The following is a 19,602-nucleotide window of genomic DNA, read 5'->3' as shown; positions in this document are numbered from 1 at the left end:
TAGGAATAAGTAACGCTGTATAGCCGGAAATACAACACCGCTTAGATGACATGCTAAACTAACCTTAAACTAGATAACCATATCCTAAGATTACCATTACGTAACATGAATCTTGAAACACTATCACACAAAATAACTTAAATCTATAACTCTGCAAATCATGTCAAACCCCAAATACATAACAAACCTGTACTATAAGTAAAGATGCACACATTGATATAGCTAGCAACCACTTGTTGTGAAGTGAATTCACTGGAACGGGGGAGGGAGGGGGTGACATCTGGCGGCTGCATGTTATCAATGTTATCAATAGCACTTTTCATTCAATGTATATATCAACAATATCGCTTATAGCGGCTTTATAATCAGGTATTAGTTCTTATTTTGTCATTGATCAATTCATTTGTAGTCATCCGCACAAAATGTTTAATATTCTGTCAGTAGTGACTGTCTATGTCATGTACAGTTTCTACTCATTTTTTGCTCCTCACCTGTGATATTTAACAATAAACAACTTATCTCTCCATCTCTGATGTCAAGCTGTTTTAATGCCATATTGATCAGATATTGCTAAATGGGTTAAAGCTGTTCTCCGATTGGCTTCAGAAGCAGGGTCTAGTATTACAACTTAACTATTATAAACTTCTGTCCAAAGACTATAAGAAGAACACGCAGTCACAGAGTCACACCGTGACCGGACAACGCAGTGGTAGTGACATGTCTATGACATGGTAGACACGCCCGAAATCACACTCTGCTTTATTGTCTATTTTACTCTAAATGGTACCATAACTTTCAAAATGAACATCTTGCTGTTGTGAAGAAAACTTGAGCCCGCCAACTGAGGCCATAAACTCCTGTTTACAATGATCACTGATGAAATGAATCAAATAAGAACTAGGGTCATTTTCTCATATGCATGTATAATGTCTTCTTTTACAACCAGAGGAGTCGCCCCCTGCTGGCCATCAGAAAGAATGCAAGTTTAAGGTACTTAAAAATCTGTTTCACTTTTCAGAACCGCCTGAATTCTGCCTTGAACTCTTTAACCTCAACTCGAGAGGGGTAGGGGTATATATGTATATATGTATATATGTGTATATATATATATATCTGTGTTAGCGGTTCTTCCTAATGACAGGTCACATTGCCCTCTCTTTAGACAGTACCACTGAGAGGGCACCAAGGTAAAAAAAATACTATTGGAGCCCAAAACAATGGCATTTACACTGAGTTGCCAATTTACCAGGTACACCTAGCCAAAAATGACAGTAAGCCAGTCGGATAAAACAACGATGCAATACATTCTACCGTCATGAAGGTTATACAGTATATATATTTGTTTTTGTTTAAACTGTTTTAGAGAGGTGTTGTTTGACCAGTATGACCGTTTAAGAGGCTGCAATTGATTGTTTTATTGCATTATACTCAGAAAGGTTTCTAATGTTTTGTGCACCATTTTTTATCGCTGAGTAAAGATTGATATTTAATCCACTACTTTAATTCAACGCATCAACCATCATTATTCACTCCTGCAGAAGGAGCAGTGTTAGTTCCAGCAAAAGCTGTAAAACCAGATAAACCGTTGATTTCAGGGTGTGTGTGTGTGTGTGTGTGTGTGTGTGTGTGTGTGTAGAGAGTATTTGTGACAGAGAGTATTTGTTCGTCTTATTTACTGTAAAATCATGAATCACAGTGAGGTTTAAAGACTGTATAGTCCTGTTTGTTTGTCTCCTTCAGATCTTTATCATAGCAGACATTTTAACTTGTCGTGGTCGGACAAAGACAGATGTTATTAATTACATTATATTAGTTGAACTGAGCCTTTTAATGTTATTAGCAACACCTGTACGCTTTTACTGCAATTACAAGTCAAAGTGTCTGAAATGAGAACACAGACTAAGTATTTATGGTTTGTAGGAATTATTCTATTTCTTACATTGTTTAATTTTCTGATATTTTCAGCAGGCCTCTCATGTGGATGATGGCAATGAGAATTCTGACCGTGGAAACTGGAGCAACAAGACAGAGTACATGTTCTCTGCAATAGGCTTTGCTATCGGCCTGGGAAATATCTGGAGATTTCCATATCTAGCCTATAAAAATGGAGGCAGTAATTATTTGCCTTCAATGTTCAAAAACTCATGACAACATGTTGTAAATATTGTGACTCTCATACAAAACTTTCTTTTATCCCTGTGAGCCTTTCTCATTATCCATTTCCTGATGTTGGTTTCATGTGTAATTCCTATTTTTCTCCTGGAAAATGCCATTGGTCAGTTCTGCAGCCAAGGTCCAATAAACGTGTGGAATGCAGTGCCAATACTGCAGGGTAAGCCTGAAAGATCAGTCGACTGCTTCCAAAGGCCGCCATGCTTAAAAACAGGATATTAAACGTTTGCTCCTGCTCCTGGGGGGGGCAGGCTGAGATTTTTTTTCTGTACATTTCAGGCATTTATGCCCTACCAAATGTGCACCCATTATTCCTAATGGTATCAAATACTTTCTACAGCGTCTGAAGTCATTGTGTTCTCCCTCTGAGAAATGGCATCCCTACATGGACGTCCATCGAGGAGAACGCTACTCACAAGAACGCTGTGACAGACTAAGAGCAGTGTCTGCAAATGCTAAGTAAATGTAAATGTGACCTTCAGTTCACTGATGGATATATACCGATACGTTACATATACAACACCCATTGTGTCAGTGATTCAGAGGGAACACACAGCTTTTGGCTTACATGTGCTTTGAATGTGTTCACACGTATGTCTTTTCAACCAGTCAGCTTGAGACAAACTGTATATGTTTTTGTTAAGTTTTTTTGTCTTTCTTGTTCTATGGGTTTCAGGACATCTATTTCATTATTATCACACACTGGCTGAATTCAGCTTGAAGGCACCAAATGTTTGTGGTCTGTAGACCTGAATTGTGTTACATATATTTTCTCAAAGTACCTTCACCAAAGGTCTTTCATTGTTTAAAGACTGTAAGTTTAAACAGTTTTCAGACTATGTTTACCTATCAGGTGTTCATTGTTTTCTTTTAAACTCTTCTGCAATAGTACAAATCTTTGTGTCCGAAAGTGCTTCCTTGTTATTCTTCCAAGAGCGCCATCTGGTGGTAATCTACCAAAATTCAAGAGACTACACCTTGTATTCTTTTCATTAAAGATCTTATTTATGAAATGAGATAAATGATGTGTCCTTGTCCCTGTAAATATATATTTCTTATTACTTAGCTTATTATGTTTATCTCTGAAACTCTAAATCTAATTTGGCTATTGCCTTGTAATACATAATGGCAATTTAATGCTTTCCCTAAATCAGATGTATTACTGCTTTACAGATAAATCTTGCGTCATTAAGAAAATCATAATTTAGCAAAACAAATGTAATCTCTTAAAATTCTTGAAGACTAAAATGTTCCTGTGTCTGCAGAATTACATAATTTGTAATCACAATGGCAAGAAAGAAAAAAATTGTTGCAAGTATGTTGAAAAATTAGAGGGAGAACTTCATACGACAAAGGGTGTTTGAGTTTTAAAAAATGGTGCTAATTCTAATTCTTCCACTTTATCTTGTTTCTTTTGATGGTGCCACAGGGTAATACAATAGGGAAATTATATTGAGACACTATTTATGTTTACGAAGTATAGCAATATTAGTGGCGTGTGCATGTGTTTTGAAGGGAATCTGTACTTGTGTTAACCTTCTGCTTTTATGCGGAACCGTTTGGTTTTATCTGCAGCGACAATTACTGTGTGCCTTTACTTGTTTTCTTTCTGTACTGCTCTGTGCGATAAAGGAGTGAATAGATGAATAATCATTTTCTGTTAAATGATCAAAGTTATTCTGTATTGAATAACTTCATTTTGCTTAAAAGGTTTCCAGGTTTTATGATTTTACTGGCGTGAAACAAACAAGAGACATCGAGAGATCTGAAGTTGTTTTAAATGTGATATTTAGGTAGGAACAGTGACAGGTGTTACAGAGCTGTTCTTGAATAGGCCTTAGTTGTATGGTCTTATGTTACATGATAGTTGACTCAGCTCCTAACTCAAGTTCCACCATGGATTGTTTAAGCCCAGTTGCAGCACTTGCAGCTGTCATCGAACACCAGGCCGGTAGCACAGTGCTGGTTGTAGGTTTTTCCCTGGCTGCACTCGTAGAAGTGGTTCTTGTTGGTTGGATCAGGGTAGAGTCCGTTAGTCTTGCCAGCGCAGAAGCCAGTTCCTGTGCTGCCGCTGCTGCTGCCACCGCTGCTGCTGCCACCACCGCCAGGCTGGGGCACAGGCTGCTGGTTGGGTGTGACTGGAGGCAGGGGGTTAGTACGAGAAGTGCAGGCTGGGGAGAGAAAGATTAAATAATTAAAATATTGAAACAGATTTATTTCTGTTTATTACCAGAGGATATGTGTTATGCATACTAGCTCCAGTTCCCAGTCCGCTCTTGATGGTGTTAATCAGGGGGTATGTTCCCTGGCCACAGAAAGTGCCACTGAAGTCGTCCAGATCCAAACTCCACACCATGGCTCCACCGAAACCGCTCTGCTTCAACCACTGAATCTGTAGAGCGAAAGAGAGGTGAAACCAAGTGTTATATAACCTTCACACATAAATGTTTGTGACAGGAATTATAATAATGTATACAACTTCATACCTTAGCCTGGAAGCTCTTAACATTGTCATATCCGATCCAGGTTCCCTGATTGTAGGCGTATGGCACCGCCTGTGTGGTGTCCCAAGCCTGAGTGGCTCCTTGCTTCAGGAAAGTGCAGATCTGATGGAGAGGGTGATTCAAAGTTAAAGATGTACACCACATGGGTATACAATATGTTCACTGTTTTATAATGTATGCACACACAGATTCAGAAAAGGAAGGACAAACCTCATAATAGGCCAAGAAGCCAGCCTGACGGGTGAAAGGTCCAGCAGCTCCGGGTCCACTAGCAGGAGCTCCCACAGCAGTGTTTGAGGAAGCCAGGCGGAAGGTGTGGCCGTAGGTGGCGAAACCAACCAGCAGTTTCTCAGCTGGGGCACCATTGCTCTTCCAGTAGTTCATAGCATAGTCCTGCACACAAGAGAGTACAGGCAAGTGTGAGCATCTGTTGGGTTATTTCATTGTTATTCATTTACAGCAGGAGCCCTCACTCACCATATTGAAGTAGATCATGGAGCCCTGGTCAGCGGGGCCCTTGTACAGAGGGCTGTTCTCTCCGACATCGTGCTCCCAAGAACCGTGGAAGTCGTAGGTCATGACGTGGAAGTAGTCGAGCACACTGGTGAACAAGACATGATGAGGATTAAATGTTCAGTCATGGCTGTCCTCTACACAGCAATGTGTCTGCTCGTGTACTCACGCTCCAATCTGGGCAATCTGGTATCCAGAGTCGATGGTTCCCTTTCCAGCAGAGACAGCAGCAGTCAGCATCAGACGGGGACGGCTGGTCTTCTTGCCCTCTGCCTCGAAGGCAGTCATCAACTCCTACAGATGGGCAAGGAGAGAAACTGCTACAGTTGCTGTACAATTGCATTTTTTCTAAAACAGAGTTTTTCAACATATAACTTAATATAAAGTGACGAAATCTCCTGGACAGATTTTGTGGCCAAACCCCAAACAAGTTGAAACCTATATACAGTGTTAAATCACAGTAATGCTGGCTCATATACTACCACCTACAACCTGACTTTGTCTATAGCCAGTTATTGAATAGCAATATGACCTACCTGGACCAGGACAGTGAAGCGCGCCTTATCTGCAGGTGGGGAACCACGAGAGCCAGGGTACTCCCAGTCGATATCCAGACCATCAAACTGGTACTGACGCAGGAATGCGATCACGCTGTTGATGAAGGTCTGGCGGTTGGCAGCAGTGGAAACCATAGCTGTGAACCTGGAGACAGGAAGACAGTCAGAGTGCTTTTATTTTTGCAACGAGTTCCTCTTGGTGGGAGTATTGATCCTCATGTCATAACGACTTACTTCTGGGTACCAAAGTTCCATCCTCCAATAGCCAGAAGAGTCTTCAGGTTGCTGTTCCTGCAAGCAGCAACAACATCCACTTTAACCTCTAACACTTAATCTGTGTGCATGCATAAATGATGTATTAATGCATGTTTTCATGTGTGCTGGGGTCACACTATCACTATGTGTGTACTGACTGGTTCTTCAGGGCTTGGAACTCTCCGTAGAGTTTCACATCGTCCCACTCGTAGGTCTTGATCATGTTGCCATCCATTCCAGCGAAGGCATAGATGAGGTGGTCACAGAGACATGGGTCAACGTTGGTGGGGAAATACTTGCCTGCTCCGGGACGGTACTGTCCCCAGTTAGTGAAATAACAGGAGAGGATGTAGGATGATCCTGCAACATATGGAACGATTGCCGTTACATTATGTCACCAAATATCACACCAACACTGAATGGATGAAGGATATAATTACCTAGCTGCACATGCAGCAGGAGAGCCAGTCCTGCAGAGAGAGGAGACAGAATTAGAGAAGGTGATGAGCAGGCAGGTTCAGCATTAATGAAAAACAATCTGCATTAAGCACAAGATGAAATTAAGTTAAAATGTGCAAAGTTTGAAAAGTTTTTATGAGCAAGAAGCTCATCTTACCGACGCAGATAAGTAGCTTGCCCATGTTGCTTCTGTACAACGAACTGAGGTCCAGCGGACTCTTTTATACTCCTGGGTTCCTCCACATATCTGCATTATCTGTAACATTTGTTTGATGTGGTTTGCCTGTATATCAAAACTCAAAAGTCAAACTCATTCATTCATTTGTTTGGCCAAGAGCAGAGTGGAAAGCACTGATAACCTTCAAGTGCTTTTTGATAATGATATGATGCAATTCATTTAGAAATGTTTTTAAGTTTACACTTTGATTCATATTTTCACCAACTTTTTTATTGTGTATTCATTAAATGATTTATGAATATTTCTAGTATTTATAAGTAACCCAAATAGTTCTTAGATAGCATAATTTGTGTTGCACAATTTTCCGCTTACATAAATTATTTGATACTGATGTTTAATCAGTTGTCCTAAAGTACTCTGCTACATGCCTTATCACCTTTAGACATGATTTACAACAGTTAACAATGTTAGTTCAGCACCTGAAGTGAACTGTGCTGTTTGTCATACTGAAATGGAAAGAGCTTTTTTGTCCTTTCCCGTCCTTCAATGTGGATTAGCAGTTTGGTTATTGTAATGCTTCCATTCATGAAAAAGTGACACATTTGCCCTTAAAGGGTTGATAAATTTAAAGGCCAAATTTTGATCAACAAAAGCAGTCACATTTTAAAAGGTTTAATTAAAAGGTTTAATTCAAATATGAGAACAGAAAGAGTGTATATTAAATAAAGCTAAAAACAAAGAAGATCTATGTAGTATTTTGATAACAAATAGGAATGAATCATCTGCGTAAAGTAAAACATGCTTTTCTGATTTCCATCTGAAGGTTAATGATTTGAAAATGGTTGGAAGCTCAAAAGCCAAGGTACAATAGTGGGGCTCATGGGGCACCCTGACAATCATATTTTCCAAAACTGATGAATTAATAACTATTAAAGGACTGAAATAAATGATCATCCAAATTATTTGGTTGTCTAACATTGAAAGTCCTACTCATAGATACAGTAGTATAACGTATATAGTTGATATAGAAAACTATTTCCTCTATGTTTTCCATTGCAATTTATACTGGGAACTGCTCAATAATTATTGATTTTTAAAATATGAATGATGCACAAAGATGTAAATCATTATAACGTTCTGAAAAATAACTTTATAATGTGTTAACTTTTTTGTATGTGTATAATAGTATGTCAATTAGTGGTGTTTTGTATTCCCACGTGGAATGGGCCACATTTTTTCGATGACAGAAATAAAAATGAACTAACAAAATGTATCACTCCTTCAAATATCCACAACATTTAAAAGAAAACAACTAACATTACTAAGAGAAGTTTCAGGAAACAACTTTAGATTAAGCCTTTCTGGCTGCTTTTTATTGGTGTGGATGAGATTTTGATACAGTATATATTTCAACTTATACTTATCGTGGCAACGTTGACAAGGTTCAGCATCATCCTGCTTCGCATTCGTGGTTAAATCACACCTGAGTGCTGCCCAATACAATCACATCTGTTACTCATGACCATAGATGGACTGAAATTGAAGGTTGACTATACTTCTAATGAACACCACCTTTTTTAGTGTTAATGGGGAGAGTGTTACTCATTTACAACATTTTCTAGACAGGAAACAGATTACAACTAGCAAACCTTCCAGTCACATTCACACATTATCCTCGGTACCAGGTGCAGTATTTGGTGTGCGATAGATTCAACCTGAATGTTCATTTTAACCATAGTTTACCATATTTTGACCATATTTTAGTTTAGAGTGTTTGATCTGTTAATATTTGCTAAATAGCACAAAACACAAAGTAAAGCTGTCGTATAGTTTTGCAGGTTTTTGGTTATAAACAAACGTTGTGGGCAAAGATTTGGACTGCTGATGGCACTTCATAGATTGAAAGTCAGGGGTCATTAAGATTCATTCTCTGGGGATCATGAAAGTCTGTGAAAAAACTTTGCCAATCTATTTTGTAGGCTATATGTCAAGACACATCACTATAAACCAAACATGTCAACTTAATTGTGGTACTTGAGAAAAAGCTACTGGATGACTTCACTGGATAAGTGCTGGTAGAGCTAAAAAGTCACAGGATCACAAAAGTAATGACAATAATGCATGTTTGGCCAATATTTGAAATAATAAAGATATAGTATAATTATGTACAGTATGTGCCTTATTGTTTTGTGACAATATGACCATAGTCTTAGGTATACTACCAAATCTCACCACCAGAGAGCGTAAAATAGCTGTGTAGAGTCCACCGTGGTGCATTTCGTACAATATGGTCAATATCGGTTTAGTTCATCCTCCAGTGATGTCATCTGCTCTTTGAAATGGTCAAAACGTTCATGTACGCTGCAAGCAATATATGTCTTAACCTCTCATACAACAGATCTTTTTTTACTTTAGAGATACATTTCATTGAACTGCAAACCAAACTATTTCACCATGGCAACCCTGCACAGAGAGCCGGCTGATAAACACAAACCTGTTGCCATCTCCCACGCATTAAACACACAGTCACACACTCACACTGTGCTAGTTAATTGAAACACATTGAAATGAGGATTTATCGTCATCAATCACGTTGTCTTTGGAGAGACACAGGAAGAAGCCAGGGTACTGCACCCATCTGCTCTTGTGTTTAAAACAATATACTACAGAATAATGGTCTATTATTATAACACATTCATTTCAATGTTCAGGTCTATCCAAGCAGGGGAGCAGGTTTGAATAAGTTGTGCAATTAGCCGTTCTCTGCAGTGTGAGATTATTCTTGAGCTTGTGATCTTCCTCAGAGATGTAGGAGTGCATATTGGATACATAACAATTGTGTTTTTTTTCTTTTCTGTTTATGCCTGGAAGAATGTCAAACAACAACTGTATGTAAAGTGTGATTCCACTCTGTGATAAAATATAATAAAAATGTGAATACTGTGCAAACTGTGAGTAGCACTCAGTGCCTAGTTCCCTCTATCTATATATGTCCCTCTGCCCCCTCCACCTCCACCCTCACCACCCTTTCCTCCCGCAATGGGCAGGCTTCTCAACAGCCCTTTGCTATTAGATACTGCTGGGCTTGTCACCATGGCAGCAAATTCTCGATAATTTTTTCTCTGACATGTTTCTGTGCACACACACGCACGCACACACACATACGTTTAGCTGTTGAAATGTGGGATGGTTGTCCGTAAGTCCTTGAGTGTTCCCAGGTCCAGCTGGTCCACTCCACATGTGAACAGAATTCATACAGCATGCGGTGACAGGGAAGAGCTGCTATGTCATGCATATAGCATACCACATTTTCAACACGTCCACGTGCAAACTGTTGTGGAATACCATGTGCCATTATGTGCGATTGTGCATTGAGTGGCAGATTTCTGAACCTAAATGTATGTGAGTGCGTGAAAGCTTTTTTTCTGATATATGTCACATTCCTAAACTTGGCAGAAATGCTTGCTTCTGTTCAGATGTACTTGGAAAAAAGATTAAATTTACTAATAATATCAGTGGATGTTATTTAGCACCGTGAATCACTGAAAGCTGAAAATACACTCACATGGTTTCAGGGCATTTTCCTTTTCTTTATCATCATTGCTGCATTGATGAGGTACAAGAACTTTAATATTACATTGTATTCTAATAATATGAGACAGAGTCTTAGTTATTTCTCTGTGCAGCATCTTACATGATACTATCTCTTTAACCATGCTGCAAAATGAAAGTGCTAATAATCCCCTGTAGATGTCCCAGGCAGTTGACGTCAACTCGTGCAAAAACAAAATGAACACACGAAAGAAATGAAATAAAGAAAGGTGATACATAGAAAGGAGAATTGAGAGTGAGATGAGAGGATAAGGCAGAGCTGATTTTCTTTCTCCAATAAAAGCGACAACCCCCCAGTGTTGCTATGGCGACCTCCTCTCTCTCCCTTCCTTTCAGCGAGCTACCACTTATCCATGCTGCCTTTCAGTCAGCAGGGCATGTGGGTGTGTGTGCGTTTGTGTGTTGGCTCCTGAATGAATCAAGCAAATGAAGGAGAAAGCCATTAGAGAACCAAGTCAAATTGTTCTCCACACAGACATGTATACATATACACAATAACATGCATTAATGCATAATAATAATAACAATAATAATAATAATAATAATAATAATAATAATAATAATAATAATAATAATAATAATAATAATAATAATAATAATAATAATATAAGCCCACAAGCTGCAAAGATGCTTCATACCTTTAAGCTAACTAACTTAACTTTTCTGTTCATTCTCATTTTTTTGCTCTTTCGTCTCAAAGTATACTCCTCTAGTAGCGGTTCTCTACACTCTTATTCTCTCTTTCACAACCACTCCTGCCTTATTTTCAGTTACCATACACCCACTCAAATACACACATATCCTTACCACCACTGCTCTCTGTAAATGTGAACTACAATGGAAAAAAAAGATGAGCATATATAGCAGGGAGCTATATGATTGTGTCTGTCAGTTTTTTCCCATTAGCAAAAGGTCAATGATCATGAATGCTAAAGATGAATCGTATACCACGAAACAGAACCACTTCAAAACTGTCACAGGATCCAGGACATCGCAGTTATAACGTCTGCAATGTCCCAAAACTGCACTGTAGCTTGCTGGTTGGAAAAGTATCAATTATAGCACTTATAGTCGAAGTATTAGATCACAACACTAAGAAAGATGGATTTACCATAGTTATATGTGTCTCAACATTGTTACATTGTCTCTAACTAAACTACACAACTTGTTTTATCTAGTTTTCATACAGTGGAGTCTGTGTGATTCAACATCAGCATGGGTGTATTTTTGACCAGAGGCTCTGTTTCTATACACCTCCCCTCTCTCTTCACAAGCACCCCATTTAATAATCTCTCTTAGTCCTAAAATAAAAAATGCATGTCCTCATGCTGCATGCAAGTTGCTGGCAGCAGCCAGCATCATTTGAGACAGTAAAGACTCTGGATGTCATGTCCCTTTGGACTGTTTGTATAATGTTGAATTCACAAATAAAATAAAACTTTCTTTTATTGAACAATTCTTGAATAATTTTGCAGGATCAATATAGTAAGGTTGGTCAAAAAAAGGCTGGTGGTCGAAATCATTCACTTATTTAGTATTAATGCACATTTTGGGGTTTATTGAGCACCTCATTTACCTTCTGGTAAGAATGAATCCAAAACATTTGTAAAACCATTGCTGCTGAAAGCTTAAGATTATACTGCACTGTGATAGTAACCTGTAATAAATGGTTCTGACTGGCAAAATGTTCAACAATGTTCACCACTGCTATTCAATCACTTTGTCTGTCGACAGTTTGGTTTAGATCAGGTAACATGAAGTGGGTTTTTTAAACTTTTTTGCTGTATTCAGCTGCCTGCTGTGGCAGGAAACAACGCTCTCGCATGTGCTTCTCTGCTCTAACTGCAGATGCCATTTGCACAAAACTCCACTTTAGTCTCAACATGCCCTTTATACCATTTCTATGAAGTGTCTACTACTGCCAAGTTAATTTAAATGAAGAAGTAATACTTACTATTCTTCATGCATGCTATTCCTCATATACTGCTGTATTGCTGCAGCCTGGAGCAATCCAAAGAGTAATAGTTTCTACATCTTCTATATATGCCAAAGTAATGGCATAGCTTATTCCTTACAGAGCAATAGTTGTCTTGAAAATATTCAAAATATATATATGCATGCAGCAGTAAGTCTGAGATCGTCTCAACGTCTGCACACAAACTGGACTAAATACATTTTATTTTATACATCATGTCAATGTGGCATAATGGAGATGCTGTTATCCAATAAAGGGCAATGAAACAGTCTCCCGCTGGGTGGGTCGATGTTTTTTTTTTATGGGTTTTTGATTAGATGCCTGATATAAGGTCTGTGGTTAACAGACGCTTAATATATAGTAATGTTTCTGTTCTACAACAAAAAATATGTCAGTACATTTTTAAAAAAGCTTTTAAGCTTTTAACTTTTTAAGTTAAAAAGGCATTTGCTAACAAGGTGGCTAGCAGTCTGTTAAAGACTTGTTCATTAAGAGATGAGACACAACTTCAGCTCTGAAAAAAGTTTTGCACAATCAGTAATTAAGGTCCTGTAATAAGGATAGTGTAACACAGAAATAATGACTTTCATCATTTCATCCCTCCAGCTGCTTTGTCACCTTTGTAATCTATTGTAAGCAGGTCTTTAATTCACAGACCATGGCAAAAAACTGAAATACCAGCAGGAGCCAAAGAAAACTTCCCATGCAGAAAAATCACACACTGTAACTAACACAAGTGGTTTTCCTTCGGCTTGTGAAACAGGAAAAGAGTACGAGGCAGGGACTGAGAGTGAGGCAGGCAATGAGAGGAGGAGAGATGAGAGGGACCGAAGCTCTGCTGCAGAACACACCTCATCTCCATTTTAGCTGGAAGGAGAGAGAGAGAGAGAGAGAGAGAGGGATTCAGTCTGTGCCAATTTACTCTTCGGCTCCAGTGACACAGAGAAGAGAGCTGGGGAAGCGATATTTCAACAACCGTGTGACTGAGAGGGAGAAGAACAAAAAACATAACATCCCGGCACGTGAGGCATTTGCAAAGAAAGACTGAGCAAATGCAGAAAGCAAGAAGCGACGGACAGAGATGTAGTCGGGGCATCAGTTGCGGTAAGAATCTTGAAATATGTTGACGTTATTTTTTTAAAGCAAACAGGTCAACGCGGCACTCACACAGACATGCAGCTGCTGGATGCATGCACAGTCACTCTGAGTGAAAGCAGTATAGATTCAAAGGTTTTGGTAGCAGGTGTGTGTGTTGGAAATGGAGAAGCTCGAGGGTTCTCTTTCGCTTAACATCATAAGTTTGTGCATATGTGTGCTAGTGTGCATGCTGGAACAGATTCAGCTGAAGGGCAATGCATCTGTTTTTTTTTTATATTAGGATCTGCATCCAGCACCTCTATCTCTGTCTTACATCTCTCTCTCTCTCTCTCTCTTTTTCCGCCCTGTTGCAGTGTCTCTCTGTCGTAGCTGCACAGCACAAACAAACCTTTTACTTCATAGAAGCATGTATTTCTACTCCATACTTATTTTCTCCCTTTATCTGTTAGAAAATGTAGGTCTTAAAAGCTCTTCTATGGATCTCTCTTTCAAAGTCAAATGGAGCCAATAGGGGAGGCATGTTTAACTTCTACAGAAGCATTCATGTGACTAGTCTGAAATAACACAGACCTTTAATTCATGTTTTTTTTCACATCTCATAGGGGTTCTGAAAACACTCAAGGCATTAACTTCCTGATAGTTGCCCATTAGAGGATTGAGACCAATCAATTATCCCACACCTAACTGTCTCAGTTCAATCTAGAATTTCACACCACAAGCTATACTGACAGAATTGCTATTGGAGAGTAAAAAAGATCTTTAGTGTAGCGTAAAAGAAACCCTACATTTATTAGTTGTAGGGTTTTAATGTATGCCTTTAATCCATTGCATAATATTGTTATCCTCTCTTGTATCAAATGTTAAATGTTAGAGGTTTGACTATAAACTGTTTTAAGTGAGGTGAGGTGCTCAGGCAAATGAAAAAAACTGCCAAGAAAGTCCTGCAAAGGTAATCATATGGATACCCTTTTTGATGTATTTGATTATTTTTGTTTGCTTGGTTACCATATAGGCTACAGGTCAGGTTTAGCTGATTTGCACAGGTATTGGCTATGTGGGTGAGTGTGTGGGAGGGAAACCGATCCATTTATATGTATGAGAGAATAATGTTAAAAAATGGTGAAAAAGAAACAAGCAAAACCCGTCCAGTGGTAACATGGATATTTAAGGCATTGATCCAGGAACTTCAACTGCAGCTGTCGCGTTCAACATGGATATGAAAGTCAAACAATCCAGAAAAATGCACATAAATCTAGTAAACTGAGTAGAACATCTTCTGAAAGAGGTTTGTTAGACTGCTTCGTTAAAAGTCCACAATTATGCTCAAATACACATCTGCTTATGGGCTTCAGCAAGGCTTGAATACTGTGCAGGATTTTTAAGATTTTTAAGAAGCAATAGTACACCTGAAGTAACTAGAATGGCATTTAACTAATTGTGCGTCCAGTATGGACAGCAGTCGAGACATTGGTTCCCAACCTTTTCAGCTTTTTGACCCGCTGACAGTTGAGCCGAGATTAAGACATGAGAGGGTTTCTTCTCATATAGTTTAAAAAAAAAGTTTTCAGTATTTGACAAATAGAAAGCAAAAATAATCTGAGAAATAATCAATTTATCAAAAAATGTTGTATGAATCCTTTTGCGGCTGCAGAGGGAGCTGCTTGTCTGTAATTAATGTCAATTGAATCAGCGTCGGCCTCCTTTCTAAGACTCTGGGGGTGTGGAGTTAGAAAGAAGTAAGCTGACCAGAGCTTTGTAGCTCTGTAACTGATTTTTATCCTTTAAAAAAAACCAACTATCTATTGTGAGTCCGACAATGTTATAGAACTGCAATGCTAAACCATTGGAGTAATCTTTTAAAGTATTGACAAAATGGATGGACTATTTGGATAAGATGAGCTTAAGTTAATGTTAGTGCAGATATATAAATCAAAACACATAAAACTGATTGACTGACTCTTTCAATTGAGCACTTGCTAAGAAAATGTAGGAGAAATGGAGTCAAAAGACGACACAGTTGCAGTATACTATTTCTATTTAGGTCACTACTTTCCCTATGCAACTTAGGTCCTGCAACTATTTATGAAGTGTTTAAGAAAGAAAAAGTTCTTCCTCAGCTGTCAACTGGTGAGTCACTTCAGAATTTGGATTAAGGTCAGTGCAGCTTTGGCTTGTTTTTGTTATTAATACTCATCCTTGTATGACCGGGGTATTAATATGTTAGCTACTGTGCAGTTATACTAACGTTCAAAAAGATCTGAGTCAGAAGAGTCAGGGGAGTAATAGGGGCTGCTAAGAGCAACAATATTCATCCTGTTTATCCAGAAATAATTGATATGGAGAGTTGGGAGGAGACAGAGTTATGAAAGTAGCCGCTGAGTCATGCAGATCTATTTCACACTCCTTTTTGTGAATAGTTCAAATTACAGGGCAGCACAAGTCCGTTGTGTACACACATCTACAGTCTACACATAACGCTGGTTTCCTGAAACTACTGAAAACACCAAGAGCTTCGGAGAGCAAATGACAAAAACGGGGGAGGACATCAAAATTAAATGATGAATCCATTATTGAGCAGGTTGCTTATGAAAAGATGAGAGAGAGGAGATGAAAGTGAATGGTTGATAGAAGAGTAAAAGGAGCCCCAGGAGGTAACTTCTCCTGTCTTTTTACTGGTACAGCTCAGAGCTTGAAAATATGCAGCACTTACTGCACACAAAGTCCCTCTATTGGGGTTCTCATATAAATAAAGTGTGTGGTGTCTGAATGCTAATCACTTTTGTCTCTGTTTCAAAACTGTTTAATATTTTTTCTTCTTGTTTGGGGAAAAAACTTGGCAAGCATCTCTCCACACTTTCTTCTCATCCGCTAACAGACGTTGCAGCCTGCGGAGTCGTACAGTACTTCCTGTTAGTCATGTTTTATCATGCCAGCTGCCAGGATGGAAAAAACTTTTCATCAAAGGTTAAAAGTTCATTTAATGAATACTTAATTTATAATCATACAGAACTTCATTACAGAAAGTGAACTGATATGCAGAACACACGGAGGATGATTGAAGAGGGAATACAGTTTGTTTTCCTCCGTCCAGTCAGTGTTGCTTCATCTGTGTTCTTATCAACTAATACACAGACCAAAACAAATTACAAAGAAAATCTCTAAACACTGAGATAGAGGGAGGCTGGGAGATGTGTTTCCATAGCAACTATGCAGTAAGCCTTTTCGGCATGTGTGATGGTGTGTGTTTGTCAGGCACGATACCAGTATCGCATAATATAACTCTACTGTGTCCCACAGAAAAAAACCTCTTTCAGAGGACAAAAAACAGCAAAATGTCACTTTTCCAATGTCTGCTTGATTACAAGTAAACTTAAATTAAAAATTAAATAAACTAGTCAGTGAAGGCATGCAGAAATCACAGTGTGGGTGGGCAGAAAATCCGGTGGTCCAAGTCGGTCTAAGACCAATCAGGTTTTGAAAGGCATATGTTGACCAAATTAAGCCATTAAAACTATACTTGCCTGAATGCATCATAGTTTAATCATACAAGGTGTTTACTTCATTATTATAGGTAGTATTACAGGCCCCAACAAATCTAACATTAACAGCATCTCATATCCTTTCACGTCAGCCACATATTCACATACACAGCTGATGGAGGCAACAGAATCAATAATCAACCATACGAAAAGCCCAGTAACGTTAAACATTACACTTTAATCTGGCACAGCGGCCACGTAGAGCACAACCACATGCACAGATGGCAGAAAATCCAATTGTACACCCTACAAAAACTAAACCCAATAAACAATAATACTGAGATAGGTCACTAATGTCAAAAATAGCTAACTTCTAAAGATTACAGCACGAGACGACGGGGCTTGGTGTTGAACCCTGAATGATTTCATTATAGTCTCATTCAAAGTAGAGCAGGGACAAAGAGTTTAGTCTGTATGATGCACTGAAGCCAGTTCCCATCCAAATCACATCTGAAAAGAGTCTTTCAACAGTACAGCTTGTTATGGGTTAGGGTGACGAGTGGGCCACACAGACGTGTCAATATTACTTGACACTAGACGAAGAGAAACTGGTGCAAGACTAGGTCTTGGTTGAGAAAGACGGCTGAATTTGAGCGTAACTATCTTCCTCCTGCAACTCACAGGGTCTATTTGTGAAAAAAATTACACAAACTGCTTTGTTTCGTTTTGACTTTTTATCTTAACTTAAATTAAAAGCAGCTATAGCAGAAAGTAGGCCTCTGTTCCTCTGTGCAGTGTGCCGGTGTTGTGATGTAATCAGTGACTGTGTCATTTGGTAACCTTCAGCCAAATGCATTTGTGTGCTCTTAGTAATTTATGTAAATAGTAAGCGTAGATAATAAAAACAGAGAAGTATTTGTTTGAAATTGATAAAGTAGGAGCAACCATGACGCATTTGGCTAAGAGACTAAATTTGACACGGTTAACTGGCTGTACAGTGAGTGAAAGAGGAGGGGCTGTTCGCAATCTGACATTTGGGGCATGTACTGCTTGCCAGTCACAATATCTGACCTATCAGGTAGCCTAAACAAGAGGCAATAAACAATAATTGTTTTATTTTTTATTGGTCAAAATTGTGCACAAGCCTGAAATTACAAAAATAAATCATTCCTTAATCTGGTCTCTTCTCAAAGTTAAAGCCTCTCTGTGACAGATTTTTAAAAGTTCAGACTTAGGTGAACACACAACTGCATTACTTTAGACTTGGATTGCCTAATGTGTCAATGACCAGGACATTTATAATCACAATAATTGGAAAGATGACAATCACATACATATTAGAATTAGAATAAACAATTAATCAAAGCGAAGACCCTCCAAACACTACCTACCCAGCACCAAACAACAGACATTAAATTTGAGCATTTATTAGCTACAGTGCCAGATGTTCTCATCAGGAGCTGTTGGAGACCAGAGTTAAAAGGAGAGTGAATACTGGACACAAAAATCACTCCAAATGAATAATGTTGCTCTGTCTGCTGGAACAACATAACAACTTTACAAGATGATTTCATGTCAATGTTGTGTTTAAATGTTCTCGCTCCCCCCAAGTCAAATAAACAATTTATGTGGATTTAATGAAATAGAAAATACTGCTGTTTATTGGATGTTACTAAATACTATACTTTATTGTATAAAGTGTATCCACTTCCATGTACTCTGTCAATTAAAACCTGCTGTCAAGAACAGGTTGATAGTTGTTACTCTGATACATACACTTTCTCTTTTTTTGCACTACTGGTTTGCTAATTACTGGAATGATCTCAGTGCTGCCAAGTGTCTGTGATCCGTTAATGTGATGGTGTTGTACCATGCTCTAGATAAGAGTCTGCCAACTGCGCTAGATGTAAATACTGATGTAACTGGTGTGTTTGTGTCTCTCTCCATGTGTGTGTGTAAATTTGTTCAAGCAGCAGCTACATTCACGCAGTCTTAACAGCCTTAAGTGCTACTACTGATAACATAAAATATCCTAAGGGTCTTTTTAACTGTTACATAATAATTAACATTTGGTGGAAGCTATGCTCTAACACTTCACATTGAATGAGAAGCACTGACATGAAATATTAAAGTGCAACAGGATTTCATCACTCCTGCATATTTACTTATTTTCCTGTAGGCTGAAAGAAACCCTGGGGATTACAGCAGAGCAGTCTTTTCCCCACCTTTCTCTCCCTCACCAAATTTTTTTATTTTATTCTTTCATTCAGTTTTTAACCCTCATTTGTTTGTGGTTACTCTGTCCGTGTCTAAATGTGCTACTCCAGTCAATGCCGGATCTCCTAAAATTCCCCTCTGCATGCTTTTTTTTCAGTCTTATCTCTCCATGCTCATCCATCTTATTTTATTCACTCCATGTGACCTTGCTAAGACATCCATTGCATTTCAAATGCGCAGAGATTTGGTTTTGAGTGGGAATTGATGAGGTATAATGCTTTAAAGTGTGTTTGTATTTAAGTGACACTTTCCGTTTTAACAGACTATGGCAAACAGCTGATTTTGGTTTGATTATTTTCATTTCTCTTTTTATGTTTCTATCAAAACAGAGAGCCGCCGCTCTGGGAGTCATGAGTCCACCTGTGGCCAGGATGTGAGATCGATGGTGTGACAACAAAAGGCCGTCATCCAGCTACAGCCATTGTGCAGTCTCTGTTCTACCACACAGAAACTAAAGTCTGTGGCTACAAAGTGAACACATACATTAGATTTTATGAATGACGACACCGAACCATCTGCTCTA

The 19,602-nt window shown here is 38.6% G+C and overlaps 1 protein-coding gene across 1 annotated transcript; it reads right to left on the bottom strand.

Annotated features, from left to right (window-relative positions):
• Positions 1 to 4,077: 4,077 nt before the first annotated feature.
• LOC129105539 (acidic mammalian chitinase-like) lies at positions 4,078 to 6,642 on the bottom strand. The gene is made up of 11 exons (XM_054616613.1): positions 6,618 to 6,642; positions 6,442 to 6,471; positions 6,160 to 6,361; positions 5,981 to 6,037; positions 5,726 to 5,891; positions 5,359 to 5,483; positions 5,154 to 5,277; positions 4,887 to 5,069; positions 4,659 to 4,778; positions 4,426 to 4,564; positions 4,078 to 4,343 (listed from the first exon to the last, which is right to left on the bottom strand). Exons 1-11 carry the CDS (start codon positions 6,640 to 6,642, stop codon positions 4,078 to 4,080), a joined length of 1,437 nt encoding a protein of 478 aa, XP_054472588.1.
• Between the last annotated feature and the right edge of the window lie 12,960 nt (positions 6,643 to 19,602).

This window comes from Anoplopoma fimbria, chromosome 17, assembly GCF_027596085.1.
Source record: "Anoplopoma fimbria isolate UVic2021 breed Golden Eagle Sablefish chromosome 17, Afim_UVic_2022, whole genome shotgun sequence".
Classification (NCBI taxonomy): Eukaryota; Metazoa; Chordata; class Actinopteri; order Perciformes; family Anoplopomatidae; genus Anoplopoma; species Anoplopoma fimbria.
The sequence above is the reverse complement of the archived record's forward strand: the minus strand, read 5'-3'. Positions and strand labels throughout refer to the sequence as shown.

Excerpts from the sequence above, each read along its gene's own strand:
- LOC129105539 (XM_054616613.1), bottom strand. The coding sequence starts at position 6,642 with ATGGGCAAGCTACTTATCTGCGTCG. Across the intron at positions 6,362-6,441 it reads CCTGCTGCATGTGCAGCTAG|GATCATCCTACATCCTCTCC; the intron begins GTAATTATATCC and ends CATATGTTGCAG. Across the intron at positions 4,344-4,425 it reads CGGACTGGGAACTGGAGCTA|CCTGCACTTCTCGTACTAAC; the intron begins GTATGCATAACA and ends TTCTCTCCCCAG.